Source organism: Pelobates fuscus, chromosome 6 (assembly GCF_036172605.1).
Source record: "Pelobates fuscus isolate aPelFus1 chromosome 6, aPelFus1.pri, whole genome shotgun sequence".
In the NCBI taxonomy this organism is placed as follows: Eukaryota; Metazoa; Chordata; class Amphibia; order Anura; family Pelobatidae; genus Pelobates; species Pelobates fuscus.
The window spans coordinates 290,631,714-290,657,507 of NC_086322.1; the positions used below are offsets into that span (position 1 = coordinate 290,631,714).

Consider the following 25,794-nt stretch of genomic DNA (forward strand, 5'->3'; position numbering starts at 1 on the left):
TATTAACTGTAAGAAACACTCAGGACAGTATTTATAGTCGGAATCTATATAAATTTGTTGTTGAAAGGATAAGACAGCAATGCCGTTACATCCACCTATCTCAGACACTGGGTTTAATCAGTAAAAAGGCACAAGGTCAGTCATAGCAACAGCAGCAATTAATCTGTCACCTCTCTGCACAAACAATACATTTAATATGTTTACCTTTTTTTTAAATAAATGTATAAAAATAAGTCATGTTAGAAACCCCAACGTCTCACCCCTCGGGGAAAAAAAAAATAAAATTTTTTTTTTTTATATATATTATCTTTGTTTCCAAAGTAAGGGACAAGTTACTTGGCATGAGTACGTGCTAGAATACAGCTCACCATTAAACTGCTCAGGGATGGCCTGGCAGTTGGGGGAGTTCAATTCTTGGAGGTGATTGGTTAAATTAAAAGGAAGACCATAGAAAGAATATCACCCAAGCTTTAAAAAACAAACAACAAAACAAACCTCAGTTTGCTTAGAAAAAGAAAAAAAACAAAACAAACGGCAAAATAGAGAAATAGAGTAACTGGCACGTCAGACATTGTGGCTCAAATGTTGCACAACGTCACGGTTCCAGCAGTAAGTAGCATTGTCCTCCATTTTATTTTGGCACCATTATTGTGAGTATTTTTTTTTTTTTAATAGAACCCTTTTTTTATAACTGACCAGTGTTATGGCTCATCCTTGTTTCTGTAATTATGCAGTTATACCCAACCTTGTGGGTGCCATATCCAGCAATTTGAATTACTGGAAGTCTTGCGAACTCCGGAAGCAAACCTCCATAGAGAAGTACAGTAGATGGGAAAGCCAACGTCATCGATCTAGAGTATCTCTACAGTGGTTTCACTCTTCAAAATAATATCTGGCCAAGAGTAGCCCGATGCATGAGGATTCCACAGTTGCTTAGCTACAGAAAAATAAAAAACAACACACATATACACAAATAGAACAGGGCCATTTATGTTGTAGAGAGGAAGTAAAACAACAAACAAACAAACAAAAAAAAATTATATATATATATATCATGAAAAGTTCCTCCTGAACCTAAGACCATGTAACATTCCATAGGCAAGAGGTGAGATGCAACAGACCATCCCAATCATGAGAAAACAAGGTGAATAGATTTAGTTGACCCTTCAATGTACTCATTTTTGTCAATGTGCAACATCCTCAGGAGAGGCCATTAATTGCCAACTCAGACTTGGGAGAAAATTGTAAAAAATAATTTCCACCGAAGAATCACGTCATCTAATTACAGATGAAATTACTTTAATTTAGCAGCTTCCGGAAACTCTGTAGCGCACTCCACGTTGACATCCCTTTGCCAAACTGATATATCAGCATGTGCAGGAATTCAATAAAACAGCAGAAAAATTGTTCCGTACTCTGTAATCCGCTTTTGCACAGTCTATCCATATACATGTACAGTTATCTGGTCGATGGCAAAAGGATGCAGATATAGAGATGATGTGGCCAGAGATTCTTAATCCTTCTATTTGTCAAGAGGAATCGGGCCCTCTTTGTATTATAAAGGAAAAACAATTCTTAATGTGCAAATTGTGGTAGGAAGATAAGGCTTAACCAGAGGACAAGTAGCCCGAAAGTCTATCTGGGGCAATACAGTCAGATTACTCTCCTTCAGTCCTTCAGGCAACACCACGAGTTAGGTGTCTTTGGGCTTCTTGAGATCAGCAGATCTGCTGTGGGAAACAATGTCGTCTTCTCAGCTCAAAAAAAAAAAAAAGTTTCCTTAAGATCCGTCCAAGACTCACATCTTAATACACTGATTCTGTCTGCTCTTTCTTTTCTTACAACGGGGACACGGCTTCTTACCAGTCTTGCAGTACAGGTGGAATACTGCTTTACAGTCTGCGCATCTAGGAAAAAACAAAGTGTACTTAGAAGGGGTCTGTAAGCCCTGCAGTGTGTACAACAAATATTATAAACCTCTCCAACAAATCGAGGGCACCTTGAAAGGGTTAAGCACACATTCATACTGTGTTTATTTTCAAGTAATTTATATTTAATGTCTTCTAAGCTTCTGTTGACCTTAGACCTTTCTCTATCAGGACAAGCCGTGGGCAGAATGAAATGGCCTTTCCCATAAAAAGAAAAGATAAACCCACTTCTAAAATGAACAGGGCATAGATCCTTGCCACTAGCATACATTAAGATATAGATATATACACATAGAAAAAAAAAAACGAGTCTCCGAGTCAAACACAAAAATTGTGCACGTTCCCATTAAAAATAATGGGCATACGTTTGCTCATAGCCTCACCTTGTTGTTGTTTCTAGCTGGAATGGGTAGATGATCTCATCCTTGTTACAGATCATGCAGATAAAACCTTTCTGACTGCACAGAACGCACTCGAAGATATGGTCGCTGGCAAACTCCAAGACTGTTTGCATGATTCTTTCAAAAACACCAGTTGTGACCTGCAGACAAAGAACGATATCAAGGTTTGGATTGCAAATACATGGAATCCTGAGTTATATATAAATCCAGAATGGCAAAGGCATTCAGGATCCGCTCACATGGGCATAAGCACACCAAGCAAGGTCTGAGGAAATAGATACTTTGATGTGACGAGATCCTATCAACCTATAGTGTTGTAGATACCTGAAGCTTGACACCAACAAATAGACAAACGGTCACGATTATTCAATTGGTTCCCAAGGTGATTTTTACACTCCGAGACATCTGTAAGCCAATAATTTGTAATGGTACTGCCACTCTTAGGCCCCATTTAAATCAAATGAAAGGCATACTTGTGTGGCCAGGGTAGTGGGAAAAGATGCTGTATGCCAGCACAAGAGTACCCTGCACAGGGTTATCAGAGAAATGTTTTAGTCAGACTTGGTCGTTAAAGGAACACTAAAGAGACAGGTACACAAACCTATTCCTGACCCTATAGTGTTAAAACCAACATCTAGTCTCGCCCATCCCTTTGAGACACTAAATGTAGTAGTCTGCAGCTGCTGGCTCTGCCCCTGATCTGTCTGCTTGGCTGACATCAGAAGTGATTCATCATGCTTTCCCCACAGGATTGGCTGAGACTGTCAAGGAGGCAGATCAGGGGCAGAGCCAGCACAAGCCAAACACAGCCCTGGCCAATCAGCAGCTTCTCACAGAGAAACATTGAATCAATGCATCTCTATGAGGAAAGTTTAGTGCCTGCATGCAGAGGGTGGAGACATTAAAGGTCAGTCACACTGTGCAGCACTGCCCCAGGAAGCACCTACAGCAGCAATCCAAGGAGTGACCAGTGGAGTTATCACTAGGCTGTAATCTAAACACTGCATTTTCTCTGAATATACATGCATTCTCCCCCCCAAAATTAATAAATAAATCACTGCATGTTAAGATGTGCTATCCACGACAAAAATACCAAAATCCCATCTACCATACCTGCTTCAAATCCAGCATACTGTAGGTATGAATACAGTCCAAAAGGTAGTTCCGATGATTCAGCCTATAAAAAAGAAAAAGAAAACTATAAAAACTATCAAAAAAATAAATAAAGAGCTAGAATATCAGAATGTTGCCAATATCGATTGCTAAATGCACAGAGTATGACTTGTTTCTGCACGTGGTTCAGCCACATGCAATATCTTTCAAAAGCAGGTCAGCTGTTCAGGATGGAACTTGCTAAAAGGAACACTGCAATTTATTAAATGGTCACTAGGTGGTGATCAAGCACAGAGTATAAACAAGTGAAAATGTTATACATCTGAAAAAGGATGTAGGGAGGAAAAAAAAAAATAGCAGAATGAGCGGTTGCTGGCAGGCATGTGTGCAAGCTTTTTAGATGATATAAAAAGCAATTATGTGACCACACAGTTAAATAAGCAAGAATAAGACTGGGGCAGGAGATGTGAGCTCTGCTCTAATAAAATAAAAAACTAAAAAGTACTCTATTATAGATTTTGCAAAAAATATACACACTATTAAATAGCAAGCATTGTTGGGTGGCTTAAGTAACGTGTGTTGTGGGTACGACTAGACACCGGCACAAAATTGCTGATATATCTGTGTAAGCAGCGGTTAAAGCAGAAGCGCTATACATATCGATTCCATGCTCCATCACCACTTCTATAAGCAGAAGTAGTCATGGAGGTTGGAGTAACCCTTAAACCAGTGGTTCCCAAACCAGAGCTCCCCCTCACCAGTCCAGGATTTAGAAATTAACAAGTTGTGACTTAGGTATTTTTAGAAAAAAACAAAAAAAAACACCTTACCTCAACGGGGTAATCTCTACATCCTGGACTGGTGAGGGGGAGCTCTGGTTTGGGAACCCCTTCCTTAAAACCAAGGAGAACTAACCCATATCAAAACAATTTTACAAACTTTTAGAAAAGTTAATTTTTAAAAACATCTGCCCTTTACTTGCCTTTGAAGATCAAAACGTATGATGAATCAAAGTCTACCAAATCAGAGACAAGAGACTAATGTTAAGTCATCCTGTGAGATAATATCCGTCCTGGACAATCTAACTGTTCTACTCACTTGGGCCATCACTTTATATTCCTATTTTCACAAGCACTCATGAAGGTCAATATACAGACTAAGGCAAATCTCTCACCTCTTGTTCAGATGGTCTATCGCGCCACTGCGACAAGTTATCAGAAACTCCGCTAACAGCCGTAGCCGCTCTCGGTCGTATTTCAGCTCATGCATAACCCCCGTGTGGCTATAGAGCTGCTCGTTTAAGTACTGCACGTTAAATAGGGGCTCATTTTCCACCATACTCAGGAAGTTCATTGCTTGTACGGATACCTGGTGAAATAAAAAAAAAAAATATTACACATTAAGAAGGTATTAGAATGCTTTTACACAGAAAACAAAATGTAAATGTAATATGGACTGACAGTGAGAAATAAATATACCCAATGGGATGAAATAACAGTAGGGCTGCGTCACATACAAGGGAGCGACTTATTAAATGAAACCGAAAAGATATAACTGGTATGTGAGCGCTCCAATTAATTATGCAGATCTACATAAAAATCAAGATGAAAATATCAATAAACTTAAAAATGACCAATCTCGCCGAGATCACCACAATGACCACCATAAACCACAATTGAATGTACTGGGTGAGTCTTATCTGAATCAGAATACTCTACACATATATATAAGAGTATAACAAAATATAATTTATTGTATAATAAACCAATCATAAAAAATGAAACAACATCTCAAAACGTCCAGTATCAGATGTAATCGTGATGAATAGTAAGGGGCCCCTTATTCATATTCTTGTCGACAAAGGACTGATGTAAAAAATCAGAGATGTGCACATTAGCATAAAAACTATATGTGAACTCAAAAAAGTTCAAGCAGTAGGCTCCAGTCCAGTCCGTGAAAAAATATATAAGTGGATAAACGGATAGTGCCCAGACGACCAAGCCGTCTTACGGAGAGGGAGCTCAAACACCAGCCAAACACCCTGGTCAAGACTAAGAGGGAAGCGATAGGGATGGCCCCAAAGGTGAAAAATCACATCCAGATATGGAAAACTATGGGGATATCACTTCAGCAACTTACCCTATCCGTCCGACCATCATTAGTTATATCATTAGAATGCTTTTACTCTCCTATTCTCTTTATTAACCCCTTGAGGACCAAACTTCTTGAATAAAAGGGAATCATGACATGTCACACATGTCATGTGTCCTTAAGGGGTTAAAGGAACACTATAGTCACCTAAATTACTTTAGCTAAATAAAGCTGTTTTAGTGTATAGATCATTCCCCTGCAATATCACTGCTCAATTCACTGTCATTTAGGAGTTAAATCACTTTGTTTCTGTTTATGCAGCCCTAGCCACACCTTCCCTGGTTATGATTGACAGAGCCTGCATGAAAAAAAAACTGGTTTCACTTTCAAACAGATGTAATTTACCTTAAATAATTGTATTTCAATCTCTAAATTGAACTTTAATCACATACAGGAGGCTCTTGCAGGGTCTAGCAAGATATTAACATAGCAGGGGATAAGAAAATCTTAATTAAACAGAACTTGCAATAAAGAAAGCCTAAATAGGGCTCTCTTTACAGGAAGTGTTTATGGAAGGCTGTGCAAATCACATGCAGGGAGGTGTGACTAGGGTTCATAAACAAAGGGGTTTAACTCCTAAATGGCAGAGGATTGAGCAGTGAGTCTGCATGGGCATGTTCTATACACCAAAACTGCGTCATTAAGCTAAAGTTGTTCAGGTGATTATAGTGTCCCTTTAAGACACAAAGTAATATAAACCCCACAGTTGAAGAAAAATCTAAATTAAAATAAACACAATATATATTATCTTTGAAATAACGTGAACGATAGTCTGGAATAGAGAAGCAGAATGGCGACAATATATCGAACTCTAAATCTGAAAACCTTGTCTAAATTAGAAGTACTACTATTTAGTTTTTTTTTTCCCCCACAACCAAGTTTTACTAGAAAGTCACATCTCTCCACAGTAAAGGAGGAGACTATATTTAAAAGAAGAAAAATCACAACAGGACAGTCTTAAATTAGAGGGGCAAAGGTTTAATAATATCAGGAAGTATTACTTTACTGAGAGGGTAGGGGATGCATGGAATAGCCTTCCAGCTGAAGTGGTAGAGGTTAACACAGCAAAGGAGTTTAAGCATGCGTGGGATAGGCATAAGGCTATCCTAACTATTAGTAAAGGCCAGGGACTAATGAAAGTATTTTGAAATATTGGGCAGGCTAGATGGGTCGAATGGTTCTTATCTGCCGTCACATTCAATGTTTCTATCTTACCAAGGTTAAAAAATGTTTTACTAAATTACCAAATGCGGAATACAGCAGTTGTATGCAGAGATGTCATTAATGTAGCACATTGAGCTATTTAGAAAATGCAAATTTGTATATTTCTACCCATATTGTGCTTCCGCTTGGTTATCTGTTAAAAATCAGCCAAATCCCTGCAGAACTTGACTGAGTTAATTAATCTCAAATACTCAAAATGCAATGGAATTCCTTACTTCTGCAGAATTGTGCATATAACCAAGTTCTATAATGCTACACCCAATAACTGATCTCAAAATCCCTGCAAACTGTATTCTTCTCCAAGGTCAGTATTGGGGAAGGAAATTCGGCTGCCATTCAGTTTCAATTTGAATGATCTACAATAGCAGATTTATTTGACCTAATTTAGCATTTTGTTGATCGTGAATACAGTAAACTTTAGGGAAATTTTATCAACGAACGGTACAGATTGGAGCCAAATGAAAGTAGCTGAGCTTGTGATAGCAAATTTGACATGTAGCGAATATATGTTTCCAAGTATATGTTCATCTTTCCAAGAAACAAAAACAGCATTTAGAAACAAATCTTCCATTTAAATAGTTCCGGTCAAGTCATTTCTAAACGCCAACGTGCTGGCCAGCTTTTCTCCATTTTAGCTTTTTTGCATAGCACATTTTAAATTGTGTATTTAAGTCTTGGAGATCACACCATGTGTTTGCAGCATACAGGACAAATAAAATATATTTGATTAATTTCAGTTAAAAAAAAAAAAAAAAAATGAAATTCTAAGCAAATTTATGTAATTTTTCTTTATCAATCCGATGCCTGTCTTGGTTACAGAACATGAAAATATGAAATAATTATACAATAGAACATTACAGGACAATGTTCAAGAAATCTTTTTAGAAAATTTTTAAGATCTTATCAAAAAGTATTTTAAATAGCCTAAATTAATCTATTGAGGCCAGAAAATGAGCAGAATTCATTTCCAGCAGCAGGACTTTGTGCATGTGATCAGCACATATTTCGTACATGTGCCATGATGGTAGTAGAAGTCAGTCAATACAGGAATAAGAGCCACCTACCGGTCGTTCCGTGTGATCCCAGTTATGCACAATCCTAGACGGAATGATGGTCAGCTGATCATGATGACAAGACGCACAATAATAAAGACTCGAAAACTCACATAGCTTTGCCTTTCCAAATTGAAAACCAATCTTTCTTTGGCAACCTGCAGGGAGTGGAAACCAAAAATACATTTAGAATGGAAAAGAATTAGTCAATTCCTATACATCACAAAAAAAATTGGAGAAAACAAAAACAAAAAACACTTAACTAAAAAGAGAAGGTATAACAAGATAATTGTCAGTTTTAGGGGCAAAATAGCCAACTTTGACAAATTTTCAGGCTCAGTTTTACATGACCTGATACGTCAGAGGTTTACGGACCTGCACATTTGAAGTCCTGAGCATCCAGACCCCTCTCAATTGGAATGTACATCAAGTACTGGAAAAGGTGATGCTCCCTGATGTTTGATTTTATATGAAAGTTTCCATCCCCAGGTACGAAAGCAGAGTCTTCTTCCCATTCAAGATAGGCTGCTCGCACAAGCTCTCTCCAAGTCCTGGCCTCTAGGGGACTCTCTGCTTGGAGCTGCAGGGTACCTTTGGAGGTTACAAGTCGAAAGCAGGATGCACTACCCAAGCTGGCATCTGGAAGAACATCTTTAATCATCTCAATGCTATAAGATTCAAATAACGCTTTCTCTGAGGGTTTGGGTATAAAGCACCGCAAGACTCGCTCGGATAAAGAAAAAATGAACTGTGTCCACCTTTTTTGGATTTTCATGTAAAGAATAGCCTCTTTCTGTGCATCTAGCTCCACTTCAAATGGAGAAATCCAATTAAACACCTCAGATGAAGGTAGACTTTCATCAGTGGAAGATGTTCTGCTTTTTGGGAGATCTGGGGATTCTGGTCTTTTTAAAACCTCCCAAATCTCATCTTTGTTGGGTCGCAATATGTGTATAGCTTCTTCAATCCTTTCCACCCAGTCCTGTGCCTCATCTTGCGAAGAAGCCCGCAAGCATAACTTTCTACCAGGAAAATGCAACTCAAATCTCCCATCGCTTTGGGCGGGTCCCACTGATTCACACTTTAGCAGGGTACAGTTTTCTAAGCATAGCCTCTCCTCTGCACTAATAAAGATCCGAAGTTCGTAGACCGTTAGCTCACAATGGAAACTCTTGTACAAACCCAAGGCATTCCTGCGTTCCAGGTAACCCATCATCATAAGACCTTGGAAAGGGTTAGGGACACCTGTAGAAAAAGGTGCATTTTTAAACACACATTGTGCAAATTATCAGCAGAATTCAATTTGCACTAATGATTAATAGCTCAGTTCATATTTAAAAAAAAAAAAAAAAAAAAAATTATATATATATATATATATATATATATATATATACACACACACACACACACACACACACACACACATATATATATACACACACACACACACACACACACACTACTTGATATTTCCTGTACCTGGTCGCCGCCTGTGAATGACTTCAAAGGCTGCTCTGAGCTGATCATTCTCTTGATCTGAGAGCTTGATAGCCAGGTCTACCACTGGTATATCCAAGTCATCTTCTGTAATCCAACTAACGCTTTTCTGGGGACAAGTAAAGACATTTTTGTTAAATAAAACAAAAACAAAGCATAAACCAGATGCAGCTTCTAACCAAGAGAAAAGTTCTGCTTCCTATGTTCAAAGACGAGCTTTTACATATAATTTATTGAAACGCTCTTGCAATAAGTCGCTAAGGAGCTAATCAGCTCAACTGAGGAACACTCAGGTTCTGAATGGCTGCTGGTTGCATACTATTTCCGAGTAATCATCTTAATCAAGATAACTTCAGTTTAAAAATAACCCTCTATACCGAATGGTAACATTTAAAGTTAAACTTACTATAGCGTAAATAGATGAAAAGTATAATCTCTCAAACGTTCACGAGATTAAAGACACAATGCACTCCTGCAAGAACAGTGACATTTGGGCGTACACATTTTTAAAAATAAAAAGCTTTTGCACTACAAACAGGGTTTTTGCTTCACCTCTACACAACACTTGCATATAAATCTGGAAGAAAGTTTCATGTTAGAACACTCCAAGTGCTATAACCATTACTGCATGCTGTAGTGAATATTAGTCATACAGTCTTAGAACGCTTGGCTTCTTACTCAAGGTCTCCCTAGCACCTCTCGCCGCCTTCTCTGAGTAACTAGGAGAGCCGGAACCTGCTGCTACGGAGCTTTTATGGGATTGCTCAGTGTCTGAGAGCATCAGCTGATTGTCCTGCAACACCAGGTTTAGCTCGAAACGGAGAGATCACAGGTTAGAAGTCAAACCACCCTTAAAACGTTGTGTTTCCCTACAAAAGGAGGAGTGTGCCAGGGAAGCCCTGGTACAATAACCACTACATCAAACAGCAGTGCTTAACGTGCTTTGAGTGTTCCTTTAAAATATTTATGGTGTCTGACTCATGAAAAATCCAGTACTCACTGAGATTTCAGCAACAAAAGGACAAGGCTCAGGTTCGAGCAGCAAGCTCTTTCCATTGTTACAGACGGCCTCATTAGAAACGCTGATAGGATCACGGAGGGGTTTGGTGGGCAGGGCTTTCGACGCAGAGGTTTCACAAGTCGAAGGCGTTTCATTAGCACATGTAAGCGGATTTTCAGGCTGTGGCTTTAATGAAGTAGTTGACTGAAGGTTTTTGTTCTCCGCAATTTTGCTTTCACATTTCTGATAAAGTGATTTCAACTTCTCTGTGCCGATTCGGATGGTTTCATGGAAGGAACTGCTTAGCATGGGACTAAAAAAAGCTTTATCGGATCCTGGGGAAATAAGATCAATATCCCTATGGAAGAGAAAGAGAAACCACATTACATTGTTTGTCTGTCTTGAAAACCTTTTACCTTATATATTAATCATTGGTATAAATTCTAAAACCATCTTTGACCAATGCAAGCTACACTTGTATACCCATTGTACAGCACTACGGAATCTGATGGCGCTATATAAATAATAATAAAGTTTTAGTTTGGTTTTACTTTTGCCATGGAAAATAAAGACATATTTGAAAAAAATATGTAAAAAGATCCCCCCGCCTCTTACATTTACCCCACTCATTGAGCTTTCGATCACTTTTGTTTTTTCCCAATGTACAATGAAATCCACGGTACGGAGCATGCTGGCTCCCTGACATCCAATATGGGTTATTCTGATCACGTCACAGCATTGCTTGTAATCTTTGAACAAACACATGAATTCTAGCAGTGGAGAAATGCACTGAGCAAAGACGCACCGACTTTGTTGCTGGCAAAAGGAATAGGTTGAATAATCTAAAAGAACACCAACACTGGCAAGGTAAGCTCAGGTCGAAAAAAAGGAGAGGGAGAAAGTATGTTTAACATTTGCATATTACTGATGCTATTCTACTATTTGCAAGGGCAGTCTAAATCCAAAAAGCAGGTTGGTCTCCTTTGGGTCTAAAAACCGTAAACCCACCAGTGTTTTGACCTTCTCGGTACTCCGTAAGTGAAGCGGATGTCCCTGTGGGCCTTTTTGTTTATATGATCCAATAAAGTAAACTTCGTGATGACTCTGTTGCTTCTCCTAACGACCTTTTGGGGATTGTGAATCTCTGTCATATTGTCCCAATGTTGTATCCCTGTTACTCCTTTTTACAATTTTGTGTCCTGTGTGCAGCATAGCTTTATTTTTGAACATCTGTTATAAGGGATACTACAGGCACTTAATAAAACAATGTTGGTGTATATTATTACTACTGGCATTTATATAGCACAAACGTATTCTGCAGCTTTTTGCAATATTAGATCATGCCACTGTAGTCTCACTGCTCAATTCTCTGCATTTAGGAGGCAAGTTCCATTTCGTTTCTGTTTATGCAGCCCTAGCCTCACCTCCCCTGTCAGTGACTGACACAGCCTGCATGAAAAAGGATTTCTTTGTCAATAAGATCTAAGACTTGCTTTAGACGTTTTGCTCTGTAAATTGAACTATAACTACATACAGAAGGCTCCTGCAGGGAATAGGGGGATATTAACAGCAGGAGATAAGACTTTTTAAATTAAACAGAATTTGCAATAAAGGAAGTGTAAACATTAGATGACTTTACAGGAAGATTACAGGAAGTGTTTAGGAAGGCTGTGCAAGTCACATGCAGGGAGGTGTGACTAGGGTTCACAAACAAACTGAATTAACTCCTAAATGGCAGATAACGGAACAGTGAGACTACAGGATCATGATATATACAGTAACACTGCTTCCTTAAGTAAAGTGTGTTTTGGTCCCTATAATGTCCCTTTAAAGTTGGAAACTACTATTCCTTTGCAAAGTTTTTAGTGCCTACAGTGTCCTTTTAAGGCAAACTCACACCACCTTTAACTGTAGAAAGGATAATTCTAGACTACATTTCAGATGTAATGATTTAGTAAATTGTGCCACAATCCAATTCAGTCCTGGACCACCTAGGGCACATTCTATATAGGAGAAGGAGATACAAGAATCGAAATGAAAAATTGTGTTTAAGCATTGCAAAAAAAACAAAAAATATATATTTTTTTAAACTACAAACTAAGAAGTCGTATTAGGTTTATGAAAAGGGAAGTTCTCGCCATGTACATGACAAGTTACTATAATATTATGCAATATTAGCACATTCTAGATTTTTCTCATAATATTTTACATATCCCGGCTGAGTTGTTTTCGTATTCAGTTATATACTGCTGCTTAACCAACAGATGTGCTTTAGTAGAGCTTAAGCTTAAATAATGAAATATTAACAGGATTATACATTAAAATTAAAAAAAAACTAAACTTCTCAAGTCAATTTTGTACTCCGCTTGGTTACCATGGCTGTATATTTGAAACTCACTCTGAATTCCCACATTATTAAATAACCGGGTAAAATCAAGTCTGAAGTTTGAAAGAATCAAGTTTCAAGATTTTAGAAGTGGTTTCACAAAACCGTAGCTCTCCGTGGTATCAGAAAAATACTCCCCTGTCCCTCGGACACTTCACTATACGAAAATCAATACGTGGATAATGAGAATGAGGAAGTGTTAATTCCACATTATCAAGGCAGCAGAGGACGGGGAGACAAACCCCCTCCTCGCAATGGTTTGACATAAAAGCAGAATATGACATTCAGAGAATGTAGGTGACATAACCACTACACTAAGCTGTAAACAGTGGTTGTGTTGCTTACAGTTTCCCTTTAAAAAGCAAAATTTCAGTTAAAGAGACACTCCATGCACTTTTTTTGACGACAGTGTACTTTTTAATTTCTGTAATAATAAAACTACATCTGACTTTGATGAGAAGTTAACTAATGAGTAAACGGCTCTGTCATTCAGACAGCAGCATCATGTGCTTATAAGTAAGTTTGTTTTTCCATAAACAATATAGAATACATGATATCATTAGAAGATGGACAGTGAGGCTAGCAAGTCACTGTACAGGTTTAACACTGCATTGTGCATTCATTTCCTGAATACAGTTATTAAATTATTTGCACAGCCAGAGAGGAATGATTGATAAATAAAGCTAAAAATACTAACTCGAGCAATGGGTAGCATGGCCTGTGTATAAGAAATACAAATAAAAATGATCAAGATACAAACTCACTCTGACTGAGATTTTTGGGACTCGTCTGTCTCTGTTGTGTCCGCTTCACAGGAGGAGAGTTCTGGACTCCTAGGTTGTACAGGAGTTGTGCCTGCTTGTTCATTGACTTGTCCGTCAGAGCCAGCGCTGGAGGACAGTTGAGATGACGAACTGTTGGTGTCCATATTGATAGAAGAAGATTCATTGGTCTCCTTACTTTGCTGTAGCATGGAACTGTTGGTATCATCAGAGCTGGATGACTGAGACATGGAATCCAAAGATTTTCGCCTATTGAGAGTCTCGGGAGTTTCTTCCACATGTTGGACATCTTCTACCCAGAGTCCAGATAAAATAAGCGGGGTGGTTGTCCACTCACATAGAAGAGCGGATTTATAGGACAGCTTGAAAGGCAAAGCAGATAAACCCTGCAGGTAACTCAGCACCACATCACAATCTTCGGCATCCAACAGCAAAGAGCATGGTTGGTAAAAGTCCATCAGCCGACTCTTCTCTCTTCGCAATGTGATGAAATAGCATTCCACAAGACCTTCATTGAGAGCGATACGTAGCCACGAGCGACACCTACCCACATCGGTGCTCAGAAAAGGCACATTTTCAATTTCCTTAATAACATTGCTGCAGAAAAGGAAAACAGATGGCATTGAGATTAAAATTTAGGCTTGCAATAGAAATGTTGCAAGCACATCAAGGATATATGAGAAAGTCAATGGGGACAAGTCACTACAAAACCATGTGTAAAAAAAAACACAAAAAAAAACGGTTTGGTTGCATGTACTGCCTAATAGCACCATAACAACTACAAATGTGTGTAGTGGTTATGGTGTTTGGAATGAGCCATAAAGGGACACTATAGTCACCAGAAACACTAGTCCTGGTGTCGATAGTCTGTCACTGCAGGATTTTCAATGTAAACACTTCAGAGAAAAGGCAGTAGCAGTCACTCATATGGCCGCTAGAGGTGCTCCCTATCTTAGGGCATTACTGGTGTTCAGTCGTGGGGACACACTGAACGTTCCCATAGAGATGCAATGATTAAATGCATTATTATGAGGAGATGCCGATTGGTGCAGCCTCCCAATGTTTTCCTACGGGAAAACATTGTATTGGCTGAGATCATAAAGATTGACGATCTCAGCTATGGTGGCAGAGCCAGCTGCGGAGAGTCACCTTTTCAGCGCAATCGGAGAGGGGCCAGTCACCTAAACAGCCACACAAACGTTTGCATCCCTGACGCTATAGTGTTAATTTGAACAGGAAAACAAAATTATCTTCAGTGACAAATAACAAAAAAAGATTATATGGGAAGTGAAAGAAGTTGATTGCACAAATAGTTGAACCTAAAGTGGATGATCATGCAAGAGACATGCTAACATTTGACAATCTCACACAGCGAAGGCAAACAACGTACTTATCTACGTTGGTGACTGCTAACCTCCACATATTGCTGAACTGCATTTCCCATGATGCTCAGGCAGCATCATTGGCGAGACATGACTACAAAGATATCTATAACTGTTCTAAGCCCTTGCTCTAGAGGTACATGCAAGCACACACCTTACAACACTTGCGGCTCAATCTCAGACCAAGAAGCAAATGTCAGGTATTGCATAGAATGTTGCCTACATTTTTTTCACTAGAACAGTATTTGGATTACATTGAAGGGGACCTTGTCATTCACAATTTCTGTGAATGGCACTCCCAAATCAGGGTTCTTTACTATAGTGTGTACTGGGGGGTGAGGGGGGGGGATGTAAAGAATTTATAATTTTAGTTTAGTAGCTAAAGGGAAAACAGTTTTATTTTTTCCAATATGGCTGTTTATAACTTCTATAACAACTTCTAAAGTAAAAGCATGATTACTATTAGGTGACAATAATTACCAATACATTTAGTTAAAGGAACACGCCAATCACAATAACTACTACATCTCACTGCAGTTGTTATGGTGGCAGGGGTGCCCTGATGCCCTCCCAGTGTTATTAGTCAAAATGTTTAAGTATGGTTTGATAAAGAACCTGGGCCAACCTCATCCACTGCAGCGATGAACTTCGTCCAATCATGCAGGGCTCAGCCGATGCTCTCAGCCAATGAGAACGGCAACAAGCACAACCCAGGAAGATTGTCAAACTGTCCTTAAATGGTTTGACTACTCAAACTAGGAGGGTCACCGGGCCAATGGCTCCTTTAAAAATGGAGCGCGTAATACAGAACTTGTCAGAAGAAAGCAGCATTGAACCTATACCATATTTTTCAAACACTAGTTCTTTTTAACGTAGAAAAGATACAATTTATCCAGGAGCTTTTACAATAAACAGAAGAGAATGCCTTATAGTTACACAATAAAATTCTAATTTCTAAAAATGAGGAAATTCTTAAAATGCAAATGTGTGTACTCAGGCAGACAAAGTTATACTCAGTATAAAATCACAGCATTATGTTTCATAGCAGCAAATAGTCCAAGTATAAATATATAAGTCCCAAATTGGATGAATAATATATACCAGTCTTTTAGAGTGTGTATCATAAACCACCTTTGATCTGCTGGATGAAATAGCAAGATCAACTGGGGTATTTATGAATTTATATACTTTCAATACAAGAAAGATCAAGTGCAAAAGTAGAAAATTAGTGATAATTCAAAAAAATAGATCCAAAATGTCAGTAAATAAACCAAAACATAAAAATGGAAATGGAAATAAAATAAGGGCTAATTAGTATTGCTGACTAACAGCCAAAATGCTTAGTCTCTCACCGAAAAAAAAAAAAATAAAAAAATAAAAAAAAAAAAATAAAAAAAAAAAAAATAAAAAAATCTGGGCTGACAGCCTGAAAGTGATAATTGTGGCTGTAGCAATCAAAGATAAAAAATATATTGTGTTAAAGTCGTGACAGGATCCGTGTATAATCCGTGTAATGCCAATAAAAGATAAAAACTTGTAGGTGAAAAATAGAGTGTTATTTTATTTAATTAAAAAAGGTAAATCATCTAAATATAGGTGAATAAAATATTATAGAACTGATCCAAAAAAGAAGAAAGCAAAATTGGCTAAATAACCTGACTGATGATACTGGATGGCTGTGGATGATATTCGTCTTCTACCAAGTGGGTGTTGCAGCAACCGGTGAGGACGGCGTCAGCAGTCTTGGTTAGTCCACCTCCGACCTCACATCGATAGGTGAGCCATCTCGGTGATGTTAGGCAGAAACAGTAGATAGCCAACAGATGCTTTCTCCAAACAGGCCTTAGTTCTCAAACCTTTCCAATGTGGATTGTAGCCTTATTTTATTGTGTAACTATAAGGCATTCTCTTCTGTTTATTGTAAAAGCTCCTGGATAAATTGTATCTTTTCTACGTTAATCCTTGGGATTTGGTGAAACCCCACTCACTCCAGTTTTTTGAGCTTCCACGTATTACTCTGTCTTGTTCCCTCTTACTTTCTGATAGCCATTACTTTTGTCTTTCAGTTTTGTTTATTTACTAGTTCTTTTTACACTGACTTTTTTGCGTGTTCATGGATGAAACCCAACACATAGTATTTTCAGATACTTTTGGACTAGAGTTAACAAGTGAAGTATGCACCTGCACAGAGATATAAAAGCAGGGGGAGGGAGGTTTATCGAATGAGGTTGTTCACTAAAGTGAGAATTCAAAGTGAATTTAAAATTTTACGGAGAGATAGCCAAACTGGAAGCATGGCTGAATTAGAGAATTTTTCCGTTTTGGCTATTATTACCTTGACTTAATTCACTGTAAATTTGCACTTTGGTGAAGAATCAGAGATTAAGAGCTGCGGTCAAACTAGCTAATAAAGCAAGACAATAAATCGTATTTGCTTACGTCTGGGGGGGGGGGGGGTGCCTTAATCCAAATAGGTCAATAGGATACATGTTTGCATTCCTAACATTACATATAAACCTTTAAAATAATTCTAGAGGTGAAATATGAAAAGTGTCGGGGAGAGACTTAGTGTCAATTAGTAGCAATCATTACTGTGATCTGCCTGAAAAATACTTGTCAGCGAGATTTATCTCGTAACAAAGAAAACTACATTAGAATGCATCTTATCACCTCCAGCCAACACGCATGGAGATGGCTAATGATTCCAGAATAGAAAACAGCACTCGCTGCGCACACAGGCTGAACCCACTAAACTGCTTAACACAGGAATGAGGGCTTAACCCCTTAAGGACCAAACTTCTGGAATAAAAGGGAATCATGACATGCCACACACGTCATGTGTCCTTAAGGGGTTAAAGTTGTGGAAGTGGATATGCAAAGCTACTGGTTAACTTAATAACTGTATTTAAAATGCTTCTATTTCACTACTTCAAAATAAACCATACTGTCTTGTTAGCAATAATGAAAATACAAAAAAATAAAGATTGTCAAAAAAAATAAAAATGCATCTTATCGAAGGCACAGAAAGAAAAAAAAACAAACGCTTATCTTTAAAAACGACATTTCTGACAAAAATGAGGCATTATCTGTAATAAACAGACAGGAAAGATCTGCACTGAACCTTATAAAACCACTAGCATTACAATCATATAGAAAGATCACTTGATTTGTATCTAGATAACGGAATATATACATCGAATTTTAAAACCATTAAATGACTGTATAACAGCTCTTGTCATCACAGTATTTTGTCTATGATTTAGCTCTCTCATGTGTCATCAGTCATTTCCAAATTCTGGAAGAAAAAGAATTACCATGTCTTCTTTTAGACTACTCTAAGGGAAAAGGTATATTGACTGACCGATGTGTGATGCCCTTTAAAAGGGCCCAGAAAGCCGGCTGGGGTATGGGTATGTGGGTGCCTCTGTTTCTGCCACCTCGTTTAATGTACTTGGGTTTCAGTCCATGAATGAAAGCCGCTTCCAAGGCTATACAGAGGCCATTGGCATCGTCGTCTTCGCTGGTGACCACATCATCTGTTGTGATATAGCGAATCTGGAGAGACCTGATACAGCTGGATAACTTCTTGGTGATCCTCTGTGATAGACAAAGAGCAGAGAGAAAATATCATTAGACTTTAAATTATTATTAGTATATTATTTATATAGCGTCATCAGATTCCGTAGCGCTGTACAAAGGTTGGACTAACAGACATTTAATTGTAACCAGACAACTCGACGTACAGGAACAGAGACCTGCTCAATGAGCTTACATGCTGGAGGGAGTGGGGTATAGTGACACAAAGGGTAAAAGTAGGGGTACGAAGTAAGATGTTAGAAAAGTCTTCGCTTAGGGCTTAATAGGTAATTGTTGACAATTGCAGGAGAGGAGTCATGGAAGGTGGGGGATGAAAACCTGCTAACAGATTAATTGATATGCTTTCTTGAAGAAGTGAGTTTTCAATGATTTTTTTGAATGAGTGGAGACTGGGTGAAATTCTTACGGAGGAGGGAAGGGAGTTCCACAGAAGAGGTGCAGCCCTGGAAAAGTCTTGGAGGCGAGCGTTAGAGGTGGGATTACGGACAGATGATATACGTAGGTCTTTGGCAGAGCGGGCCTTGACGGGACATAACTTGTGTATGAGGGAGGATAGGTAGGTTGGAGCAGCATTATGTAGGGACTTGTAAGCAAGCACCAGAATTTTAAATTGAGCCCTATATCCAACTGGGAGCCAATGCTAAAACATGATGATTGCTCACACAGTAAAACCTTGATTAAGCACTCCTTGGAGCCCTTAAAATAGATAGACTTAGAGAGTAATTTTTTTTTTTTTTTTTTTTTTTTTTAACACGACATTCCATACTCCTCTGAGACTCAGGAACGCGGTGCTGGACATACACTTTTATTATGCCAATAGCCTGCAGCAAAATTGCTAGCAGATGTACTGTATAAGTTCAGCCAGTATAGCAGTGCATGCTCCCCTACTGCCCCAAAAAGGGAGTAAATTTGACCCCATAGTTCCTCTTTAAAGCAACATAATTGATAGTAGGAAAATCCGAGACCATCATGTGGTTATTAAAGGGATAAAGATTAAGTGAGAAATTATATATCTATATATATATCACAACCACATGCCATAGTGCTGTACAGGAGTGACAAGTAAAGTTTAACAAGCAGGAACAAGAGAGCACCCTGCTCAAGCAAGCGTGAGGTATGCAGTATTTAAAGTATGACATCTGGTATTCGTAAAATGGAAAGTGAAAATGACTTAGCGCAGGCAATGGGGACAAGTTTGGAGGATAGACAGGGTGGAGTGCTACGCTGTGTAATTGAGCTTAGACTCAATTAAACTTGTGCACAAACATTTCTTTCAAACTGGGAATCCCACGATTTACCCGGGATGTAAAGCAGGTAGGACAAGGTCTCGAATATAGTGAAAAAAAAACCATGAAATTGTAACCAACTGTTACTCCAACCATCATGATAATTTTAGCCTTTTGAAGTGGTTATGGTGATAGGAGTCTGTATGTGCCGCATTCTTAAAGGGATACTATAATGCCAGAAATACAAAGCTACATTCCTGGCACTAGAACTCCCTCTGCCGCCCCCCCCCCTCTCCCTCCCCCTCCCCCTCCCTCCCCTCTTGCCACCCCCTCTCCTTTAACCACCCTGCCCGGCAAATAAACTGTTAAAAACCCTTTACTTACCTAATCCCAATGCCAAAGTCCCTTAACAATACTCCTGCTCCGTCCCGCGATGAGTGGGCTCTAACACGCATGCGCGGCAAGTGCATTAGACCTCCCTGTACGAAAGCATTGAATCAACGCTTTCCTAATGGGAAAGATCTGACGCTGGAGGTCCTCATGCACAGCGTGACAACATCCAGCGTCAGATACCGGACCAAAGGTCCGTTTCAATCCAGGAAGCCCTCTAGTGGCTGACTTAGTGCTGCAATGTAAACAATAGTGGAAATTGTACCCAGACCACTTCAATGAGATGAAAGTCTGGTCTGAGTGCCTATAGTGTCCCTTTAGCCAGTGAAATTATGAAAATCTCTATGAGAACATTTGATTGGACCACAGACAGGGAAGGACTGATTCAGCCAGATGTCGGATGGGTAGCAGATGTTAATTTTCAAATTTTATTTTATAGAATTTTCATTTTCATTCGGTGGGAGGGAAGGAACACCACCCTTAACTAAGGATCAGTCAATTAAGTAATTAAGAAAATTAAACCAACAATAATAAAGGGTTGGAGTAACCGTTTTAAAATGATCAGAATAGAAAGTTATACTCGCACCGTTCTAGATTCGAAAAAAATACCACTTTTTGTTCAGCTGCTGGATTGTTAGAACAGTTAGAGGAGACTAATGGAGATATCAGTTGACCATTTGGTCAGACAAACAGGACAGATGGCAGTAGTTTATCTGGAAGGCTGGGGGAGGGGTGGGGGGTAGCTGTAATCACATGCAAAGAACTCAGAGGCAGGAGGAATTAAAACAAAGCAGGAAGCCTGAATAGAAAAAAAACAGCAGAACAATGGGGAGTAGATCCTTTTGTTTGCTTATGTAGAATGTCTATTTTAGAGGTGGTACTGCCAGCACTCATGTTTCACACCATTTCAGAACTAGCACATTTGCCAAGAGACATTTAAAACTCCTTCTTAAATAGTAGACGGGGTGGAGAGCTTTGTCTAATCCTGTGAAATTAACTCATTTTTAATTACACAGAACATACACACCTGGGTATACGTGTACAGAACTTTTACGATATACTACACCCTATATTAAATTACAAAACAGAGCTGGAGCTTCATTTGACGTATTTTATTCCACGACCCACAAAAGCTGTCAAGTTGTTTTTCAACATCACTACTTGGCGAAAGGCGGTGATTAGTGGATAAATCAGTAGGCCTTTATAACTGTTGCAGAATAAAATTTAGCTCTGCTAACTTATTTTGTTAAATGGCAACCAAGTCACAAGGCGTTAAAAAAAATAAAAAAAAGATACTCTTTTTAAAAACCTATTACACTGAACACTTGTTTTTACGACTTACTAATTCATGCAAATTATTTTTAACGCCTTTACAAGCACATCTTTACACATTTAAAAAAAACAAAAAACTTTTTGCAACAAAATTAGAATCAGGCTCCTGGCGTAACAAAAGGCAATTTTCACACACACAAAAAAAATATAAAAATAAAATAAAATATATATATAAAAAAGTGCATCAGCAATTCAATTCTCCAATTCGGAAGAATGAGATCAGTTTGATTTTTCCAATAAAGTGATAATAGTCAGGAATTCAAAATGAACTATAGACTATAAGACAAAACAGCAGAACAGGAAAGATTCCCCAAGAGAGCTATGTTTTAAAATTCCGTTTGAATTCCTGACAATTTACACTTTAATAATTAACACCGAGAGTGTCTCTCACTGTTTAACAACTGAGACTCCTTGTTTGCTTTAAGATTGAAAGGAACAGGTTTTAGTCAGCAGAAAAAAGGGAAAGAAATGCATGTTATTTCTTTTCACCCCTCCAGGTGAGCTGTAAAAATAAATTGCTTCCATAATAGAAGCAAAGGTCTAGTCCGGCGTGGCTTTCCCTAGCTCTTGTATTCCATTTGCACATTTGGATTCAAAATAATGTCTTGATTTTATATTGTTAGCTAAGTTTTTTTTTTTTTTTTTATTTAGAAATTTTTTTTTTTTTTTTTACAGGTTTGACATTTTAATATTAAAAAAAATAATTTAAAAAAAAAAGTGTTTTAAAATATATTAAATCATTGTACTCTTAATCTTCCTCAATAAAAACAAGTTAAAAGAAAAAAAAAAAAAATCAGCCATCAATAAATAAATATTAAATCATTTGTAAAGCTCATTCAGTAATATTAAATTGTGGCCCAAGTTTGATAACATTCCAAACTTGTTTTCCAAACTTTTTCGAGTTTGATCTGAGGTAAATCAGCAAGAAACTGAAGATGTGGTAGAAATACCATTCCAATGACACTCAGCAATTATCATAAAGGTTTGCTTCTGGCTGAGCAGCACAGGAGTTGCAGTTCAAACATAACTAAAGCAACAGACAAATGTGGAACCCACTTGTGCCATCTTGCTACAGTTTAATCTCTAATAAAATGGGCTGTCGTTAACCGCTATCTCGTTACAGTCACTGTATTAATCAGTCACAGAACTGGTTTTCCAAACGAACCATAAACATTTTCAGTTTACCTGTCTCACTTCTCGGGCTCCGGATTCATTCTCCGGAGAAAAAGGCGAATACATCTTACAGCCTTTCAGGACGAGCGGTGTTCACATGACAACTGCGAAAGCAAAAATGAGAAAAGAAACAAAATAAATATGTTAAATTAGTCATCAATAGGAAGTAACTCAGCCTATATACTTGCTGCACTAAGAACATTTCATACATTTTCAAACACAAGGTTACGGGTTTAGCAGTTTGCAATGCAATGGAGAGAACAAAGTGTGTCCAGAACACTAGTGACGAGGGGGAATGGGTGCTTGGGGCTGGATCACAGACCAAGAGAGGAGGAAGGGTTATTTTGGCTTAGAAAATCCCTGAATGCGGGGGCAGGTAGGTACTATGTATGTGAATAGCACAGGGTGTGTGCTGTAGGCATTACAATGGGAAGGAACAGAAGAGACGAAAATCGTGCATATTTCTTTCTAACAAGGACAAAGGTGGCAAACTTCTTAAAAACAGGATCTACTGCATCAGGAGACCTCACTGCTGCCTTGGGTCATGGAAGAAACTGTGCAATTTAGATGATAACACAGCCCAAAGTTCAAGCCATGGATACATACTGAAAATCATGAAAAGTGAACAATTAACCCCTTAAGGACGGAGACCATTGGACACATTCTGACCACAACAAACCCTAGAATTTTAGCTATGTCTGTTCAACCATAATTTACCCCTCATTTATTAGATATCGTTTTGTTCAGGAGAAACCGGACTTTCATTTCACCAAAAAAAAAAAAAAAAAAAAAAAAAAAAGTGTGAGAAATTAAATGTTCTTTTCCAAGTTCTGCATGGCATTTTACAATGGAATTTCATAATACGGTTAGCTTTTCCTGCAATAAAATGCTCATATTTGTATACTGTGATGTTCCATTGGTAGAACGAGGCCCCCAATGTACAGATTTCATGGGGTTTTGGAAAGTTACACGGTCAAATATGTTTTTTAATAGTACGCCATGTAATTGGTAATTTAGGAGTTAACATACCTCACTTGAATAAAAGTAGCACTGACATTGCAGATAATAGATTGCAAAAGCCATTGATAGTGCTTTATTGCACGACTGCTGCACTCTCAAGTTATGACAGACTTCAGTAACCCTTAAAGCCGCACAAACACAAACCAGTGGAGTGTTTAATAAAAAACAAACAGATTGTCAACTGAAACAGCAAAGCAACCATCCATAGACCAAGAGTACTGCACAGTAAGACGTTTCTGCAACAAGTGCTTAATAAGGCCAGGGACTAATGAGAGTATTTAGAAAATTGGGCAGACTAGATGGGCCGAATGGTTCTCATCTGCCGTCACATTCTATGTTTCATGTGGTTCGGCCACTCACGATTATCCCAGAAAGTTAAATAACCAAGTCAGTCCAGAATTTGAATAAAAGGAGAGAAAACGAATAGCAGAATGTATATATTTTTTCTTATTAAAAAAGGTTTTTGTGTTGATTAGAAAAAAAAAAAAAAAATTCAAAATAAAGTTACCCGAGCTCCAAGCCAAATCCCTATGCACATTTCAAAAAGAGTTTGTTTTTTTTATTACTTCAATGACCATTATGCAGGGGGTAGGTGCTATATATGTGAGCTTACACTTCAATTACCATTAAAGTGTAAGCTCATCTGCCACGTCAAGGCAAAACCTCTAATGGGAGTCCTACGCTAACAGTTCACATTGCATCTTTCAGCTAAAAGGGCAAAATCTCTAATGAGACATGAAGGGGTGTTTTTATGAACCCCTACACGCGGCAGCACTGCAACACGGCTGTGTAACACAAAAGCAAATACAAAATGAAGCCTTAAACTCCCACTACCCCTGGGCAGCACCAATGGCTCCAGTGCACACCAGCCCAAATACATAGAACAAAAACAAAAAAGAGTTACCTGCGCCCTACCCCAAATCAATATGCACATTTAAATAACGGGAGGTTTTTTTTTTTTAGTATTGCTCCAATGGCCATTCAAGTGATGCTTTAAAAAAAAAAAAAAATGGGCTGGTGAATACTGTAGCCATTGCTGCTGCCCAGGAGTAGTGGGAGTGTAATCAAATGGCTTTATTATGCGTGTTAGTAATTGTTTAGATTTGACAAGGGAGCTGCAAATTGTAGGGAAAAAACACAAAGCAACCTACAGCTAGGTTATCTTTCCATGGTTGGCAGTTTCACTCGATCCTCTGGAATTGCAGTGTCAATTCTCAACAATTCCTAGAAGGGTGAGCAAAGTGCACAAAACAGAGCTCCACGTGTCACACCTACAGCGGAGGGCAGTATGTCTCCATGTGGGTCATTACAGACACAAACTTGTGAAAAGAGAATTGTTTTTATGTAGAAAACAAGAGGTTTCATGGCGCTGTACAATGGCATAACTAAAAGGACACAAATCGTACCAGCACATTTGGACTTAACCCCAGAATGCCCCCACTTTGACAGATTTTGTCATTCTGAAGACTGAGACAATCAAATTCTTAAATTCTGCATGGAATTTGGATTTCTCAGCAGGCGTTTAACAGAAACATATTAGCATTCGGGCTTATATCTGGAATGTGCATCATGGTGTTTCCAAACTGCAGTTTTTAGGTCAGATTTTTCCTGGTGTCATATAATGACTTCCATTTCAAGAGTCAAATTGCACTTCCTCCTCAAGCTCATAGAATCCAATAGAACCGGTTTACCTTTCAGACAGGAGAAACTATGGGACAGGTACACCCTCTCTCAGTGCAGCCATATTTATTCTAAATTCCCAATTATAACGTCTCTGTAACTACAGACTTTACTGTATCGCCCCTAAACCAAAATATATTTAATGTATATGTAAAGAACATAAAACCTAATAAAGATTTAGTACACCATTTATTTTACATCAAGGACACTTTATCAAATAAAAGTAAACAAAATTAAAACAATTATATCGGTACAATAGCAACTGTCAAGGAGTGAAATGTCTTAGGCAAGTGGACAGTCAGTTGAATTTCATGTGTTGAAAGCAGCAAAAACAGGCAAGTGAAATGATCTGAGTGACTTTGAAAAAAAAAAAACCAAATAGTGATGTCTAGACGACTGGGTCAGAGCATCTCCAAAACGGCAAGTCTTGTGGGGTAATCCCGGTATGCAGTGGCCAGTA

At 38.4% G+C, this 25,794-nt stretch overlaps 1 protein-coding gene across 3 annotated transcripts in view; it reads right to left on the minus strand.

Moving 5' to 3' along the window:
- Nucleotides 1–314: 314 nt before the first annotated feature.
- The window catches only part of PLEKHM1 (pleckstrin homology and RUN domain containing M1), a 34,946-nt gene continuing 9,466 nt past the window's right edge, over nt 315–25,794 (minus strand). For 2 of the 3 annotated variants that reach the window (XM_063459432.1, XM_063459429.1), the window contains exons 2-12: nt 22,647–22,738; nt 18,278–18,513; nt 13,517–14,131; nt 10,367–10,724; nt 9,349–9,475; nt 8,245–9,114; nt 7,882–8,027; nt 4,617–4,810; nt 3,443–3,506; nt 2,312–2,469; nt 315–1,907 (exon numbers count right to left, since the gene is read on the minus strand). In XM_063459432.1, the coding sequence (XP_063315502.1) occupies nt 1,799–1,907; nt 2,312–2,469; nt 3,443–3,506; nt 4,617–4,810; nt 7,882–8,027; nt 8,245–9,114; nt 9,349–9,475; nt 10,367–10,724; nt 13,517–14,131; nt 18,278–18,513; nt 22,647–22,700 (2,931 nt within the window). In that variant the 5' untranslated portion in view covers nt 22,701–22,738 and the 3' untranslated portion in view covers nt 315–1,798. Of the gene's footprint in view, nt 1,908–2,311; nt 2,470–3,442; nt 3,507–4,616; nt 4,811–7,881; nt 8,028–8,244; nt 9,115–9,348; nt 9,476–10,366; nt 10,725–13,516; nt 14,132–18,277; nt 18,514–22,646; nt 22,739–22,843; nt 22,872–25,794 lie in introns of those variants that run through there. The other variant, XM_063459430.1, reaches the window with a different exon arrangement.